The sequence below is a fragment of the Hemitrygon akajei genome, chromosome 2 (assembly GCF_048418815.1).
Source record: "Hemitrygon akajei chromosome 2, sHemAka1.3, whole genome shotgun sequence".
Taxonomy (NCBI): Eukaryota; Metazoa; Chordata; class Chondrichthyes; order Myliobatiformes; family Dasyatidae; genus Hemitrygon; species Hemitrygon akajei.
Genome location: NC_133125.1, coordinates 21422198 through 21440177, shown reverse-complemented (window position 1 = coordinate 21440177; position 17980 = coordinate 21422198). Strand labels below are relative to the sequence as shown.

Below are 17980 nucleotides of genomic sequence, written 5' to 3'. Positions count from 1 at the left end.
TTATGTTATCATTAAAATCTACTTAATAAAATTCTCATTTGATCTGAAAAAAATAACATAGAAGGAAAAGTGAGCCAGGCATTGTGATTTGAGTATTTCCAAAATCACCATGGTGATATTCCTTAACATTGGTTAAATACAGTCATGGAAGTGATTACTTTGACATAAAATATTATTTTGGCTTATGGTTATGTGATCTTTTTAAAGTTGTGGATTTATTGTATTATTATTTACATGCAGTTAAATAACCACATAGGTTAACTGAAAAGTGTGAACTACAAAGAAAAATATATAGTATTCATATGTCATTAGGTAAAAATTTGTAATATTAAAAATAAATTTTCTAACTTCTTGTAGCTGGGAGAGAAATGTCCTGAAGTCTTGGATATTCATTTTGGTCAATGTTACAAGATCACAGATGAAGGCATGATGGCATTGGCACGTGGCTGTCCCAGATTGCAGAAAATCTACATGCAGGAAAACAAACTGGTATGTTCAGATTTCTGGGGTGGCTGAGGATAATATCAGAGCATCCACTTCTAAACCTTCAGGAGAATTGTTTTTAGGTTTAGTGTGGTAGCTGTTAGCCAACATATAGAGTTGGCATTTTTGATTCAGAAATAACCTTCACTTAGGTAAGAATGGTTGTAGTTAAAGACTGTTTTTACTCACTGATGTCCCAATTCTAGTTTTAGAAATGGAAGCTCTGACAATTGATAGAAAAGTCATATTTTAGGAAATATTGTAATGTTCCATACAGGACAGTTCCTTTTTCATTTCTGTTTATGTTGTGGTTGACCATCACTTAATCATATTTTGTGAATTTAAAATCAGTAAACTAACAGTAATAAAAATGAGTGTCCATAGAATTAAAAGTGAAACCTCTGTCATATACACATGTCTGGTTCATGAATGGTTTTCAAGGTCAACATTCCTAGCCTCACTTTATTGATAATGAATCACCTTCCTCATCATCTGTATCCTGAGCACTCAGCAGGCTAAGCAGCATCTGTGGAAAGAGAAACAAAATTAATGGAGTGGTTGCTGACCCTGGGCCAGATAAATTATCATGTTGTCATCGATGTCTTTGGCTGATTTCCAAAAACTGTTCTCTTTAATAATCACTATTCCTTCATGCAAAGCACCTTCAGACCCTCCTAGATTAACACAAAACTACATTCTCTGTGTTGTGACTTCTATCACCAATACCATTACCAAAACTGATCCTTGAAGACATAGTGGTTGGACTGGTCATGAAGCAGTGTTGCAAATATCAACACAAGGATGTCTAATACTTCACATTGTTCTTACAATTATAATTGATTCTTGCACAATTGCCCATGATGGCAGAGGCCACTACCATTGATTGTAGAAATGAAGTTCTGTCATCATGTTATGTGTGGATCATTTTGTGAAGTGGACGTTGAAATGATCAGAACTGAAAGCAATGGATGATATGTCAGAGCAAGTGGGAAAGTGTTCTTGATTTGTGTTGGAAACCTGAATGTTTCAATTGATCAAACCTGTTCAATTGTCCAGTGAAATTTTGTGAAATAAACTGCAGGGATGGAAGTGCTATCCAAGTACAAACTGGTTTGGTTTTGGAATTAGAATTGTGAAAAAAAATCTCAGTTTTATCTTAAATGTAAAATTGAATTCCCTTATCTGATTTAGATTGAATAACTTTTTGTCTTTGTTGATGTTTCATTAAGTTAGCCTGTTCAATAACTATTCATCAATCTTTGCAATTTAAATTTCCCTTTTAAGCACTGACTAGTTTCAGTGGAAGTGAGTGGAAGGTGAGGTACTGTTAAGTTAAACTTGAAATAAATCCTCAAGAAAATAAGAACAGGGATAGGTGATCAACTTGCCCACTGTTCGATGTAATTATGGCTTATGTCAAATGCTCTTCAAATATCTTGATCTTGCAAATATTTATCGGTCTTGACCTTGGGTATATCTATAGATCTGTCCTCTACTGTATTTGGTGTAGGAAGCGGGAGATACTCAGTACTGGTCAAATAAATTTCACATTTGTCATCTTTAAATAATTGGCCCCATATTTTGTAGCTATGTCCCCTTACCATTGTCTGTCCCACTGATGAAAATATCTCAACATCTACCTTGCCATCTCCATTGGAAACTTGAGTAGGATCACCCCTCATTCTTCTAAGCTCCAAGGAATGCAGCCCCAAGCTGTCAGGCTTCTCTTGATAGGACAGCTCTTTTATCCCTGGCATAGCCTTGTATCTCCTTTGGACTTGATCCTTTTTTAAGGTGAGGAGAAGCAAACTGTGAACGTTTTTTTTCCAGGTGCGGCTTTGCCAAGCCCCTGTACAGCCAATAAAATGTCTGCTTTCTTAAATCCAACTCCCTTTCCAATAAAGGCCAACATACTATTTATCTTAATTAACAAATGGATCTGCCTGCTAATTTTTTTGTGATCACGGAACTTTAATTGTTTGCAATCTCTTTTCCGTTTAGATAGTAATCTGCTTTACGATTCCTCCCACTCAAGTGCATGGTCTCACACCTCCCCACTTTAAACATTGTTTAGCAGACATTCACTTAATACCTTACTTTATCTATACCTTGATTTAGAATGACAATGTTCTTATCACAACATGAACTTCCATTTTTGTATCATTGGTAAACTTGGAAACCTCACATTTTGTTCCTTCCTCTGGGTCATTTATGTAAATAGTAGATAAATAAGGGCCAAGAACCGATGTTGGAAATTATTAGAATCATAGAGCACTACAACACAGAAACAGGCCATTTGGCCCATCTAGTTCATGTTGAACTATTATTTTGCCTAGTCTTTGGACAATACCCCTCCAAACCCCTGCTCTTGCATCTAGTTACAACTCCCCAGCCTGAAAAGGATCCAACACATTGTGATGGCTAGTTTTCAATACATGGTAACATATTTCTTCTAATGTCTAGGGCTTTTAACATAAATATTATGATTAATACTGTTTAAAAATATCAAACCATGGGATGAATAGTATATGTCTCTGTTGGTAATCATGATACGTCAGAGCAAGTGGGGAAAATCTTCCTGATTTATGTTGGAAACATGAATATTTTCTGAAGGCTGTCTTGGACAGAATAAATTTTGGATATTTTGGAGTCTTACAACGATTTTTACCTCAGAATTATGTTATGTAAGTTTTTCCTTTATGGATAATAAACAAGTATATCACGCCATGCTTTTATTTGTGTTACACTGGGAAAATCATGTTTTAATTGTTTTGTGCTGTAGAGTATGATTACTTTAACAATTGTGAAGATTTGTTTCTATGAATGATGTTTTAAGAAAAATACCTTGTTGCAAACATATGAACCTGATCAAATCCTTTTGTGCACTTTGAATATTTGTCATTTCAGAACAAAATTAGAGTTAACATTTATAAATTAATTATTTGGTTAGAGTTGATAAGGATTGCCCATTTTTCTCTAAAGATCGCTTTGAGAAGTGGGGAACTGAAATTTAATTGCCATTCTTCAAAATTCAAAGTAAATTTATTATCAAAATAGATAGATGTCACCATATACAATCATGATATTCATTTTCTTGTGGGCATACTCAATAAATCCCCAATAGAATAATAACCATAATAGAATCAATGAAAGACCAAAACAACTTGCACATTCAACCATTGTGCAAAAGACAACAAACTGCCAATACAAAAAGAAGAAATACTAATAATAACTATTGAGAACATGAGATGAAAAGTCCTTGAAAGTGAATCCATGGGTTGTGGGAATATTTTAATGATGGAGCAAATCATGTTGAGTTAAATTATCCCCTTTAGTTCAAGAGCTTGATGGTTGAGGACTCCTGAACTTGGTGGTGTGAGTCCTGAGGTTCCTGTATCTTCTTCCCAATGGCAGCAGCGAGAAGAGAGTGTGATGTGGGTGGTGGGGATAGCTGATGATGATGCTGCTTTCCTATGCCAATGCTTCGTGTAGATATGCTTAATTCTGGGGAGGACTTTACCTGTGATGGATTGGGCCATATCGTCTACTTTTGTAGGATTTTCCCTTCAAGGGATTTGGTGTTTTCATACCAGGCTGTGATGCAGTTAGTCAATATACTCACCACTCAACATCTATAGAAGTTGGTCAAAGTTTTAGATTTCATGCTGAACTTTCACAAACTCCGAAAGAAGTAGAGGTGCTGCCGTCCTTTCTTCATAGTTGCACTTATGTGCTGGGCCCAGGACAGGTCCTCTGAAATAATAACACTGTGGAATTTAAAGTTGCTGACCCTCTCCACGTCTGATCCTCTGATAATGACTGGCTCATGAACCTCTGGTTTCTTCCTTCTGAAGTCAATAATTATCTCCTTGGTCTTACTGATGTTGAGTGAGAGGTGGTTGTTACGGCCCTCAGTGAGATTTTCAATCTCCACCCTATATGCTGAGTCGTCACCACCTTTGATTCGGCCTACAACAGTGCTTAAAATGCTGTTGGATCTTCTTTAATCATGAGTTGCACACCAAATTTCACCAGATTTGGATACATCGATTTCAATTAATCTTTAAAGAAACTAGAAGTGGGATTTTTGTGTACTTAGGTAGTGATTGATTATTTAAGTTATGATAATTCATTAGATGAAAGGAGATCATAGTAAAATCAATTTTAATCTTGGAAGAATTTTAGTAAGGACCACTGAATGCTGAGGCTTCTAATTTTAAGATTCTAATTGATTTAATTATGAGAGCTGTCCATGAAAAATTAAGAAGTGTTAAACCTGATTTTAATCTTTGAAGTATCTGTGTTGGCAAACTGCATTAATGATATGACATAAGCAATCACTTTTCTTAGAGGCAGTACTTCAATATTTTGCTGCCCCAAAAGAAAACATTCATGTTGTGTAACGTCTCAAGTTTCCTGCATCACACATAACTTCATCAAGAAGCTAGTGTTGTAGCCAACAATAAACGCTTATTTATTTAGCTATACAGTATAGTTTGTAAAACCACTTTCAAATCTTTTCTCAAATATTTGATCTGTATCTTAAAAACCATATTGTTAATTTACTGCTGATGTTTTCTGATTCTTAAGGTTTAGATTATGTTTTGATCTGAGGAGAATTATTTTACTAAAATGAATAAATTCAAGAACTACAAAATGCCTTGCAACACACACAAAATGTTGGAGGAACTTAGCAGGCCAGGCAGCATCTATGGAAAAGAGTAAATAGTCAACATTCAGGGCCAAGACCTGATGAAGATTCTTGGCCCGAAATGTTGACTGTTTACTCTTTCTATAGATGCTGTCTGATCTGCTGAGTTCCTCCAGCATTTAGTGTGTGTTGCTCTGGATTTCTGACATCTGTAGATTTTGTCATGTTTATGATTTACTCCAACATGCTTTGTGATATTTCAACAAACTTTTAAATCACAGGCAGAAAGATAAACATTTCAAACCTACTTACAAATGAGTGAGAGAAATACATTTATATCATTTAGTGCCAAATGATTCATCAAATATGAGATTTGGTATTGGGAAAAAAAGGCTCTTAGCCATTTAAAATTTAAACCATTTTTGATATCTTTATCATAAAAGCAATTATTTTACAACAGTTGTGTTACTGCCACCTCGTGTTGTCACTAGAGATTTGTAATTAGGTTTGAGAATGAGTAACTGCCTTATAATGTAAGCTTCAGGAATAAAATGTACGGTACAAAAACAAGTGTTTCTTTGCATTTTGTATACTCTATCAGTGTGTTTTGTAAGTACATTATGCAACACTACAACTTTACTAATTTCATCATTGAATTGGTTCTGTAATGGAAAAAAAATGATGTATTATGTTTAAAATAATGCTGACTAAAAGCTTTTCTATGGGATAGTAAGCATTACATGGAAAAGTAGTGAATTTGTTGGCCACAGCAGAAAAGAAGATAAGAAAATAGGAGTTAGCTGTTTGGCCCCAAAAACCTGCATGACAGTTCAATGTGATTATACAACCTGCATGTGATTAATGTGAACAGTACAGTGCAGAACCAGCTCTTCTGCCCATGATGTTGTCCCAACCTTTTAACCTACTCTAAGGTCAATCTAATTAATGCACATAAAAGGAGCTCAGCAGGCCAGGCAGCATCTATGAAAAAGAGTAAACAGTTGACGTTTCGGGCCAAGACCCTTCATCAGGAAAAAAGAAATGAGAAGTCAGTGTAAGTAGGTGGGGGGAGGTGAAGAAGAAGTACAGGGTAGAAGGTGATAAATTGGGGGAGGAGGGAGGGGTGAAGAAAAGAGCTGGAAGTTGATTGGTGAAAGAGATAAAGGGCTTTCAAAAAATTACCTGCTTCCTCTTCATTCACCTCCAATGACCTAGCCTCCTGGTAGTGGAAATTTCAAAGATTCACATTCGTCTGTAAAATGAATCCTTAGGCACCTTAGTTTTAATTGAACATCCCCTGATCTCATAAGCATGTTGTCTTATACAAGTTTCTTCCACAAGTGGAAACATCTTGCTTGGATTAGAGGACATTAGCTACAAACAGCGATTGGATAGGCTGGGTTTATTTTCCTTGGAATGAAGGAGACCAAGGTTTGGTCTCTTAAGAGATAAATAAAAATATAAGAGGATTTGAACAGAGTAAATAATCAGAATCTTTCTTCCCCCATGGTAGAGGTATCAAAAACAAGTGGTCTTAGGTTTAAGGTGAAAGGAAGAGTTTTAAAGGGTATTTAAGGGGAAAGATGTTACATAGAGAGTGTTCAGTATTTGAAACTTGATGTCAGAGAATGAAGCAGACAGATAGCATGTTTAAGATTCATTTATATTGGCACTTAAATAGCAAGTAAGAGAAGGATATAGATGTAATGGAGACAAATGGGATTGGTGGAGATGGGCAAAAGTGTTTGTATCGACATAATGGGTCGAAGAACCGTTTCTGTACTGTAGAACTCTACTCCTCTATGTAGTTAATTATTAGAAAACAAGTTAGATGTTGGAGCTCCATGGAACTCCTCATGCAGTCAGATTCAAGCACTTTTCAGTTGACTGCTTGGCTGAAAATGTGTCCCACAAGCTGTCTTACATTTTTTTTTACCATAACTGTATCTGATGTTATGTGAAACGTATGTTGGTTTCTTCAGGAGTTCAACCCTTATTGTAGCTACCAAGATTTTTAAATATTGTTACGTACCCCGTAACTGGGTCACTTACCAGCAAAGATAGAGAGGTCCGTTGAAGTCTGATGGTACTATTTTTAACAGTATTTATTGATAGAAATACACAAAAATAATATCAATGCAAACACACAGATAATATACGTCGTCAATACTAAATCTAAAAGCGCGGGTATAATAATAATCAATAAGAAATAAGCTGTATCGTTGTCTAGGGGATAATGAATTGTCCGATGGAAATATATAGTTCGTTCAGTTCATACAGGCTGCCGCCATTGGGGACCCTGTGTGGCAATTGTTGGAGAGAGAGAGACGGGTTAAAACTTGCCCATTCTGTTTATGATGTCAATCCTTCGAGAGTTGTTGAGAGTTGAGTTCCCTGTTGTTAGCTAAAAACCGTTTTTTCCGTGGCAAAGGTCACCGATTCCGGGCAAATGGAAGCGGACGCATGTGGCCTTCCACCGGCTTTCGCTATTATGGGATCGCTAGTGTTTCTTCTGGTGCGTCTGAGGGGCTGTTCCCACAGACCCTCTTTTTATCCTGACTCACAGGGTCTCAGGTGTCAATCAGGTTGGGGATGATGCAATCCCTCCACCAACCTCCTCCTTGGTTCATTGCCTGGGGCTTTGATTGCATCGTCCAGGATGCAATACACAAGTCCGTCTCCAAGAGACAATAGCCGGTATCAGTGGGTCCGCCTTTCGGAGGCCAGGACACATTCTAATCCTTTTGTGGATTCTGCATGTCTTTCTCTCATTTCCTGTGTCTCCTGAATTGACTCAATAGTGATCTTGTGATTCTCACAAAGGAGGGGGCTACCCCGCACCCTTCGGCCCCTCAGAGCTGTGGTACATTCATAACAATATATCCATGGAAGCCTATATTGTTTGCTTTGATATTGCTTGCCATTTTTCTCTCAGAATCAATCTTCCTCCTCCTATTAACAATTTTAGACTCTCACTGCAAGTTCTGTAAGATTCTCAGTCTTTGATCTCCCACTAACCTTTACCACTTTCTATATTCCAGTCTTTAATATTGTCCTTGGCTTCTGTTAACCATAGATGGCTCACTTTTCTCCTGCGATCCACCTTTCTAATTAGGTTAAGATTCTGCTGAGTATTAAGAACTAGCTATTTAAATATCTGCATTGCTGATCCACTGATCATCCAGCCTATTTACTCAGTCCACCTCAGATAACTGTACCTTCATACCACTGTAATTGAACCTATTTAAGATGAGGATCTTGGTCATGGGCCCTAGGTATTCACATGCAAACTTTATCCAAAACTTTATCACATAAATTAAGATGTATTAATTTCCTTAGGGGATCCTGAACCATTTTTTGTTATCATTGCTTGTTAATTATCAGAATTAGGATGTAAATGGAATGAAATTTATTTATATAGGAGTGCAGACAGTAACAGGGGTTTCTGGCCAATGAGCCAGTGCCACCCAGTTACACCCATGTGGCCAATTAACCTCCTAACCCTTTTGTCTGTTGGAATGTGGGAGGAGCCCGGAGCACCTGAAGGAACCCACATGGTCATGGAGAGAATGTACAAACTCCTCATAGGCAGCTGTGGGAATTGAACTCAGGTTTCTGGTGCTGTAATAGTATTTTGCTAACTGCTGATTGTGTGGCTGGGAGATAGAAATGGGGGATCAGCTGAAATCCAGTAGACTGAAGACAATTATTAGCCTAGGATTAAAAATAACATAAGAACATAAGACAGAGAAGCAGATTTAAGCCATTTCGCCTATTGAGACTGTTCCGTCATTCAATCGTGGCTTATTTATTTCCCCCCCCGAACCCATTCTCCTGCCTTCTCCCTTTAACCTTTGACACCCTTACTAGAGAGGAGGAGAATGCAATGGAGGAGCAGGAGCAGGAGGCCTCTGTCAGTAGTAGCCTCTGTTGCTAAAGTGATCCCTGATGCCACACAAGCAGGGGTTTTGCAGGATGTTGTGAAAGATCTGAGGATCAAGGTATTTCGGATGATATTGGTTGGTGCTTCCACCAGGCATGACAATGCTGACAATGCTGATAAGAAGCCAGGCCCACTGGTGGGACGTACTGAGGCAAAGGACAACTGAATGGGGGGTCCCTTGACCAGGGAAGCGACTGGTATTTTCTGTTACAACTGTGGAGAAGGTGGACATTTCAAGTGGGAGTGTGAAGGACAGAAATCTTCGGAAAGTAAATCAGCAGTTAATCAGAGAAGAAAAGAAGTAAAACTACGGAGGGATCCAGTAAAGGAAAAGCCTGGTGTTTTGGAAAGGATATGTTCCTATACGCTCGGCAGAGGATGGTGCTCGGAGAAGCTGTGCCAGAGGGGATGGTCGGAGGTTCGATGGACTCGGAATCCGCTGAGGTCAGGTCGCTTTCACTGTGTGCTGCGTCTGCGAGGCTGGGTTCGACGGAGCTTTCATTGTGTGCTGCGTCTGCCAGGCTGAGTTGGGCGGTGCCGTGGAAGTGGGGGTATTCCCTTTTGCTGCCGGCGTGGGATGATGAGTCAATCGGGATCCTGAGGACTTGTGAAAACTGTGTGATGGTTTCTTTCAAACTTATAGTCTTTTAACATCTTTGGACTATTTTTACTGTGCCCATGGTCTTTTTTTTTGGATCAATTATGCTATTGTTTGCACTGTTGTAACTATGTGGTTTTGTGTAGGTCTTGTAGCTTTAGTTTTTGGTCTTGTTTTGTCTGGTAGGTTTGGAGCTCCTTTCCGGGGAACACGCTAAGATGGTAGCGCGATATTAATATGCAGCAGCCTCTCCAGACTCTGGATTGGGGATTGCCAAATGTTATGTGGATTTTCTGGTGTAGTCTGTTTTGTCATATGCTTTTGTGATATCATTCTGGAGGAACGTTGTCTCATTTTTTAACTGCATTGCATTTGTGGTTTCTAAATGACAATAAACTGAAATCTGAATCTGAATCTATCACTGTATGAAGGCAAATACTAAAGTACAAAACATGATTCCTGAAGGTTTAGATCTCTGATGTATTCATACGAATTGAAGGTGTTTATGCTAGAGCCATGCTAGACACAGTTTCTCAAGTTACTTTGCTTTATAGATCCTTTTACAGCTGGTATTTGATGCATTTACAATGGACACCAAGCGATATCCTTGAGATTCGGGGCCTCAGTACTGATGAGTATCCATACGATGGTGACTTGTCGTTGAAACTGGAGTTTTCAGAAGCAGATGTTGGAGTAACTGAGACGATTGACACACCACTGTTGATCTGCCCAGATGCAGTTGAAAAGGGTGTTGCTTCTATTCTTGTGGGAACGAATACTCCAGTTGTGAGAAGACGTGGGAGCCCAGAAGGAGAGAAATGGAGATAACTTTTTGAAAACTTTGTCCATTTACCCTGTGTTCAGAGCTGCTTTTGAGAAGGTGCAAGTTCCTCCTAAGCAGGATGATGAGCAGAAACAGGGAACAGTGTGGTACACCCAGTCTAAACCTGTCATGTTACATCCGGGAGGAGTAGCTAGAGTGACAGGAACCCCTAAATTTGCCAAAATGCCTAAGGAATGGAAAAGGAAATGAACTGAGAAGCTGTTGGTAGGCAAAGTTGCCTTTTCTAGTGATGAGTCTGATGCTGGCATCAGCGGAGGTTGAAGATGTTTGGCAGCACCTGCTTTAACTGAAGGAAGTTCATTTCAGTCATGGAGCAGGAGGACCATTGCCACTGGAAGACACGAGTGGGGAGTCACCCTCTAGTAGACAGGAAGGGTCACAAGTGGTGGTTGAACCTGGAGGAGCCAAAAATGGGATAAGGAGGTCTCAAAGAGTCAGGAAACCCCACAAATATGCTGGCCTATGATGCACTGGGGCAACAGAGTGTTGGGTGTATACTCCTAGTGAAATATGTCATTACCTTTTACAAATGGATTGGAGGTCCTGACATTACAAAATTCTTTTCAAAAGTGTGCTATAAATGATGGCTTGATAAATTTCAAAGTCATGAGGACATGACTATTTTTGGTGGGGAGAGAGTATGATGCCCTGGTTAACATTTTTACTGCAATGCTGTAGGTACTTTATTTGAGCAGTCTCAAAGGGTGTCTGTTCTGCTTTCAGGATGTTTGAGCTATAGATAAGGGGTTGTGATGTTCATGTTTAGGAATGTAGTGTCATCCAATCAGGGTGGTGGAATTGGGAGAAGGCTCTGGAGAACGCTAGGCAGAGAGGATTTTGGTAATGGACTCTTGTGTGGGTTGAGGTCTCTTTGACAGGAGCTGGGAGAAGACAGGAGGGAAGATGGCTGAAGATCCCATCCCAATTGCAGCAGCTGCTTTCTGTAGATGAATGGCTTGAAGAAGGATGGACTGATATTCCCATTGGGGAGCTCATTTGTTTGAAATGGATTTCGAGCAATAGTTGAAAGGTGGTCTGTGCTTTTACACAGACCGTGTCCAGTGCATGAGTTAAAGACAACTTTAAGATGAGCTCCAACTTATGTACACATTTGACTGGGTTAACTGTAATGGACCCTTTTTATTATTTTTTTCGTTTTCTTTCCTACCAACTGTTCGATAAAGCTGAAATTTGAAAATATACTTTCATTATAATTGTATGCAGTGTACAATCTATTATTTCTTGTTGATGGGTAATTGCAAGTGGCCAGCATTAACAAAGTATTCGCTCAGATCGGGGTCCGGGTTGGTGAGATATCCCAACCTCCTGGTTTTGGTGGGACCTAAGTCATATTGACCCTAGACGTACAGAGTCTGTGAAAGGTGGTTTTCTCACCGCTGAGGCCAGTGCCGTTTTGCGAGTGACTAATGAGCTGCAAATCTAGAAACGTCCAATAAAAAGGAGTTTCATATAAAATAAGTAGATAAAAGGAGCAAAGTAAGACAGGTTTTCATGGGTTTAGAAATCTGATGGTGGAGGGGAAGAAGCTATTGCTTAAATGTTGAGTGTGTGTCTTTGGGTTCCTGTACCTCCTCTCCGATGGTAATGAAAAGAGGGCACGTCATGTGTGGTGCGAGTCCTTGATGACTGATGCCCCCTTTTGAGACATTGCCTTTTGAAGATATCCTTGATGGTGGGGAGGCTAGTGCCCATGTTGGAGCTGGCTGAGTTACAACCCTTCGCAGTTTTTCCCGATCCTGTGCAGTGGCCCCTCCATTCCAGACAGTGATGTAACAATTTAAAATATTCTCCACAGTACATCAGTAGAAATTTGCTAGAATCTTTGGTGACATACCAAATTTTTAAATGAAATATAGCTGCTGGCATGCCTTCTTTGTAATTGCATCAATATGTTGGGTCCAGGATAGATCTTCAGAGATGTTGACACACTCAAATCAGCTCATCCTTTCCACTATTGACCCCTTGATGAGGACTGACATGTGTTCTTTTACCTTTCCCTTTACTGAAGTCCACAATCAGTTCCTTGGTTGTACTGATGTTGAGTATCACTCAACCAACCAATCTATTGCACTCCCAAATGCCTTTTCATCACCATCTGAAAACAATTGTTTGAACAATTGAATCCTATAGATATATTAAAAGAACTAAAACCCCAAATATTTTGCATGTGCACTGTTGCTTTTAGCTCTGAAGCAAATACATTATTTTTAATAGCATTTGTTACTTGTTAAGAGAGAGACTGGCTGTTCTGCAGACATATTACTTAGAAGAAACATTTCTTGGGTGATATCTTTGATCTTGTGGAGGGAATATCATGAAAAGAAATTGTACAGAGTTCTCACCATTTTAGACTACCCTTACCCTTACATTTTCACTACCATTATGATCTAATATTAAGTTGTCATTTAAAGTGCTGTTTCGGGCAGAGAGAAAAACAGTCAGTGTGCATTAAAGAGGTTAAGTTACATCCAAACCAGTCAATTGAGGTTCAGCTAATGATACTATATAGCAAACAATTTTTGCATTTCATTTGTCATCAATCTCTGCCAAGCTTCACTTAAGTTCCTAGTCTTCTTCCTCTGTGTTGTGCAGGCTATCATGCAGCGAAGTAATTTAAGGCAAACAAGAAATAGAAGATCAGAATCTGCAAACTACAGTGAAATCACATATTTTCTCATGAAAGTTCTTTTTCCCATTTTAAGTTGTTTGCAGATGAACATATGGAAACAGAAGTTCCTAAATCTTCATTGCTGGGCCCCTCTCCCACTTTCCACTCTGATTATAAACAATTAATTAAAACAACCTGTTTCTCAAATTTCCAGTCTCTTCTAACTTTATTGCACAAATTGCCATGAAGCAGGGAGGGAGTATAAGATTTTCTGAAAGGAGATAGAATTGTATGGAAATAATCTCCTCCAGACAAGTCCCATTTACAGGGACAGTGTTGGAAAATGTGTCATAATTTCACAGGCCTACTCCAGTTGATAAGTACAAAAGAGTTACTATATTACACTAGACTCACATTTCTTCTTGAATATGCACTAAACCAGATTATCTCAAAGTGTGTTTCTGCCCTGAATCAAAAAGTGGTAAGTTTATTTCAGTGACTTGCTATTTTATTGAACTTTTGACAGAAACTACTGTACTATTAAAGGTTAATTTATGGAAGAATGTGTTAAAATGAACATGGTTTCTCATGACACATGTAGGTAAAATATTTCATGCTCTGTATAAAGAATGGCTGAATGTGGTCTTCCAATGTTCTGGTGAAAATGCACGCATCAATAACATCACTAAAGCATATCAAGGGGACATTTTCTTATTACTGCCTGTTGGCCTTGGTTTGCATTTCAGCTGCAGTGTTTTTCTGTATTGCAATATTAGCTTCAAATGTACTTGATTGTCATTAAAGTATTAATGGATGTTCTGATGTTTTAAGAGACACAAGTAAGCTATTTTTTAAATGAGCATCGCTTGACATTTATATAACAAATGCTGTTTTAATTGTTATGTCTGTATTAAGATAGTACGGTAGTTAAGGAAAGGTGGATGGTGTGAGAGAATGCAACAATTGAATGATGCCCTGTTCTCATGAGTAAAAACATAGCGATTGGAAAATATTTAGGTTGATTGGTAATTTTTGAAGTGGCTGTGGTATTTTGATCTCTGTAAAGTATTGCATTTTGTAGATGGTATCATCTGTGCTTTTTAAAAATTCTCATAGTAGAACAGAGAAATGCATAGGCCAGAAGAGGGAGTGTATGTATCAGCAAAGTTCAACAATCAGCAGTGTTGGTCTTGAGAAGCCAAGGAAGCATTAGCTTTATACTTTGAGCTTTGCTGCTAGTGAATTGTTAATGCGTTTTATATTCTTGGAGATATCTTATTATTCATAATCTTAACTAGGTTAGCCATTTAATTATAAAGATAAGTGTAAAATGTGATTCCTGGTGAAGGATCTCGGCGCAAAACGTCGACAGTTTACTCTTTTCCATAGATGCTGCCTGGCCTGCTGAGTTACTCCAGCATTCTGTGTGTGTTGCTTTGGATTTACAGCATCTGTAGCATCTAACTACATTGTGTTCATGTAAAATATGAATTTGTTTTTCTATCACTAGTTGGCACAATTAAAAGATGCACAGATTAAACCTTGGCTTCTTTTAGTATAGTGTGATCACCTTCACCTTCTGACCAATGTTGGAAAAATATCCAAAATGGAAAAAAATACTTCGCATTTCTCTTCTCGGGCTTATTTTTCATCTGTTTGATTTATTTACCTCCAGATGGAAATTTTAAAAAAGGATTATTATAATCTTCTGTATGACCATTTGTACTATCTCCCAAGTTTCCTGATGATACAAAAGCTGGGTAGTAGTGTGAGAGGTGAAGAGGATGCAGATAGACCTAAGAGAGATAGAGACAGGCAAAGTGAATTCCAGAGAAAAATATGAGGTTATCTGTTTGGACTTAAGATAAATCAAAATAGTTGTGTTTTGTTTTCAAATAGTGGAAAGTTGATTTTTTTTTGGCATTCTATTAGATTTGGGTGTACTTGCACATAAATTGCTGACATTTATCACGTGAATGTACCTAGCAGTTAGCAACACAACAGTACATTGACCATTACTGTAATAGAATTTGAGTGTAAGGGGATGGATATCCTACTGAAATTACATAGGTTCTTGGGGGAACGCCTGGAGTATTGTGTATTGGTCTGGTCACTCTAATTCAGGAAGGTTGCACTAGCAATAGAGGGAGGCAGATTTACCTGATTAATTCCTGGAAAGAATATTTTATCATGTGAGAAACGATCAAGCAGACTGGCCAATGAATAATAAGTGATTTCATTGAATGATACAAAACCCTTGAAAGGTAGATAACTCTTCACTCAACCCTGGAACATCTGGACAGCAAAGAAACATATGTTAGGATGCTCTTTATCAACCACAGCTTGGGATTCAATGCTATCACCCCCTCAAAAACTAATCAATAAGCTTGTAGACCTTGGCTTCCTTGAGCAATTGGTTCATCGATTTCCTTACTGCAGGCCTTAGACAGCTTGGATTGACAGCGGCATCTCCTCCACAAACCCCATCAGCACAGGTGCACCACAAGGCTGCATGCTCAGCCCCCTGCTCTATTTGTTTTACACTTATGCCTGTGTGGCACAACTCTAATGCCATATTTAAGTTTGCTGATGACACCACTGTCGTAGGCTGAATCAAAGGTAGTAATGAATCAGCATGTAGGATGGAAATTGAAAATCCAACTGCGTGGTGCCACAGCAACAATCTCCTACTCTGTCAACAAGACCAAGGAGTTAATCATTGGCTTAAGGAGGAAACTGGAGGTCCATGAGCTGTTGCTCATCAGATGATCAGAGGTGGAGAGGATCAGCAACTTTAAAATCCTTGGTGTTATCAATTCAGAGGATCTATCCTGGGCCCAGCATGCAAGTGCAATTATGAAGAAAGCTCAGCAGCGCCTCTAGTTTACTAGCAGTTTGTGAGGATTTGGCATGGCATCTAAAACTTTGAGCTTATATGGTGGAGCATGTATTGACTGGTTACATCACAGGAGTCAAACTGGACATACTGGAGACAGACAGACATACTTTATTGATCCCGAGGGAAATTGGGTTTCGTTCCAGCTGCACCAACCAAGAATAGTGTAGAAATATAGCAATATAAAGCCATAAACAATTAAATAATAATAAGTTAATCATGCCAAGTGGAAATAAGTCCAGGACCAGACTATTGGCTCAGGGTGTCTGACACTCCGAGGGAGGAGTTGTAAAGTTTGATGGCCACAGGCAGGAATGACTTCCTTTGACGCTCAGTGTTACATCTCAGTGGAATGAGTCTCTGGCTGAATGTATTCCTGTGCCTAACCAGAACATTATGGAGTGGATGGGAGTCATTGTCCAATATGGCATGCAACTTGTACAGCATCCTCTTTTCAGACACCACCGTCAGAGAGTCCAGTTCCACTCCAACAACATCACTGGCCTTACGAATGAGTTTGTTGATTCTGTTGGTGTCTGCTACCCTTAGCCTGCTGCCCCAGCACACAACAGCAAACATGATAGCACTGGCCACCACAGACTCGTAGAACATCCTCAGCATCGTCTGGCAGATGTTAAAGGACCTCCATCTCCTCAGGAAATAGAGGGAGCTCTGACCCTTCTTGTAGACAGCCTCAGTGTTCTTTGACCAGTTCAGTTCATTGTCAATTCGTATCCCCAGGTATTTGTAATCCTCCACCATGTCCACACTGACCCCTTGGATGGAAATGGGTCACTGGTGCCTTAACCCTCCTCAGGTCCACCACCAGCTCCTTAGTCTTTTTCACGTTAAGCTGCAGATGATTCTGCTCACACCATGTGACAAAGTTTCCCACCGTAGCCCTGTACTCAGCCTCATCTCCCTTGCTGATGCATCCAACTATGGCAGAGTCATCAGAAAACTTCTGAAGATGTTGTAGGAGGTTGTAGAACAAAGGATCCTCCAGAAAATCCTGGCAGTTCTGGATAATGTTTCTCACCCCATGAGCAGAGGAGCACATTAGTATAAATCTAAGACAACTGTGTTGCTCCAAAAGTGCTATATGAGATCATTCTTACTCTTGGCTATCAGGCTCTGTAATGAATTAACCTATAGCTTGGGAAGTGATCTTGTAATCTTTGACTTGTAAACCTTGTACATCTTATTTTTAAGGTAACTTATATTTATTCTTTCTTACTTTTTTAATACTTGTATATCTCTGCACTTGTAATGCTATTGTGACACCGTGATTTCCTTTGGGATCAATAAAGTATCTATCTATCAGTTTTGGAACACTGCAGAGAGGTGAAGATCAGCTATGAGCTACTGATTGCTGGACTAGACATGAGGGTTCAAATGGCATGGTTCTATTTCTAATTCTTAAGTTCTTAGGTATTTTGTGATGCATTTGGCATTGAGAGATGGGATTAAGAAATTTGAGATTACATCAGGGTTGCATATAGAAGATGCTTGGAGAACTCTGTGATACAAGAAGTGAAGAGTTGCCATTGGCAATATATTTTGAATTGCAGCTTTGATACTGAATAGTTAGTCACCGGAGAGCACCTGTTTACTAGCAATAAAACTGGTTGGAATGATATTTGTCTTTCTATTTGAATGATTTTGATATTCAGTTGTTCTGAAGTATGTTGAGCAGCTCTTTGTATGTAAATGTTCTCAGCATGCCAGTACATATGTTATTTCATATCTATCACATAATTTTCTGCATGTTAAAATATATTCAGAAACTGTAGAATTAGGTGTAGTTCTAATAATTAAAAATCAAGATCAAAGCATAAAAAATAAACTATTTCAATGGTGCTGTTTCTAACAGTTGCTAATAGGTGCGTTCAAAAATTAGCCGCATAGTTAAGCATGAATTATTAATTATGGATTT

At 38.7% G+C, this 17980-nt stretch overlaps 1 protein-coding gene across 2 annotated transcripts in view; it reads left to right on the top strand.

The window, feature by feature from the left end:
* The window catches only part of fbxl17 (F-box and leucine-rich repeat protein 17), a 684991-nt gene that overhangs the window by 54863 nt on the left and 612148 nt on the right, over positions 1–17980 (top strand). For both annotated transcript variants that reach the window (XM_073068092.1, XM_073068101.1), the window contains exon 5: positions 358–489. In XM_073068092.1, the coding sequence (XP_072924193.1) occupies positions 358–489 (132 nt within the window). The remainder of the gene's footprint in view (positions 1–357; positions 490–17980) is intronic.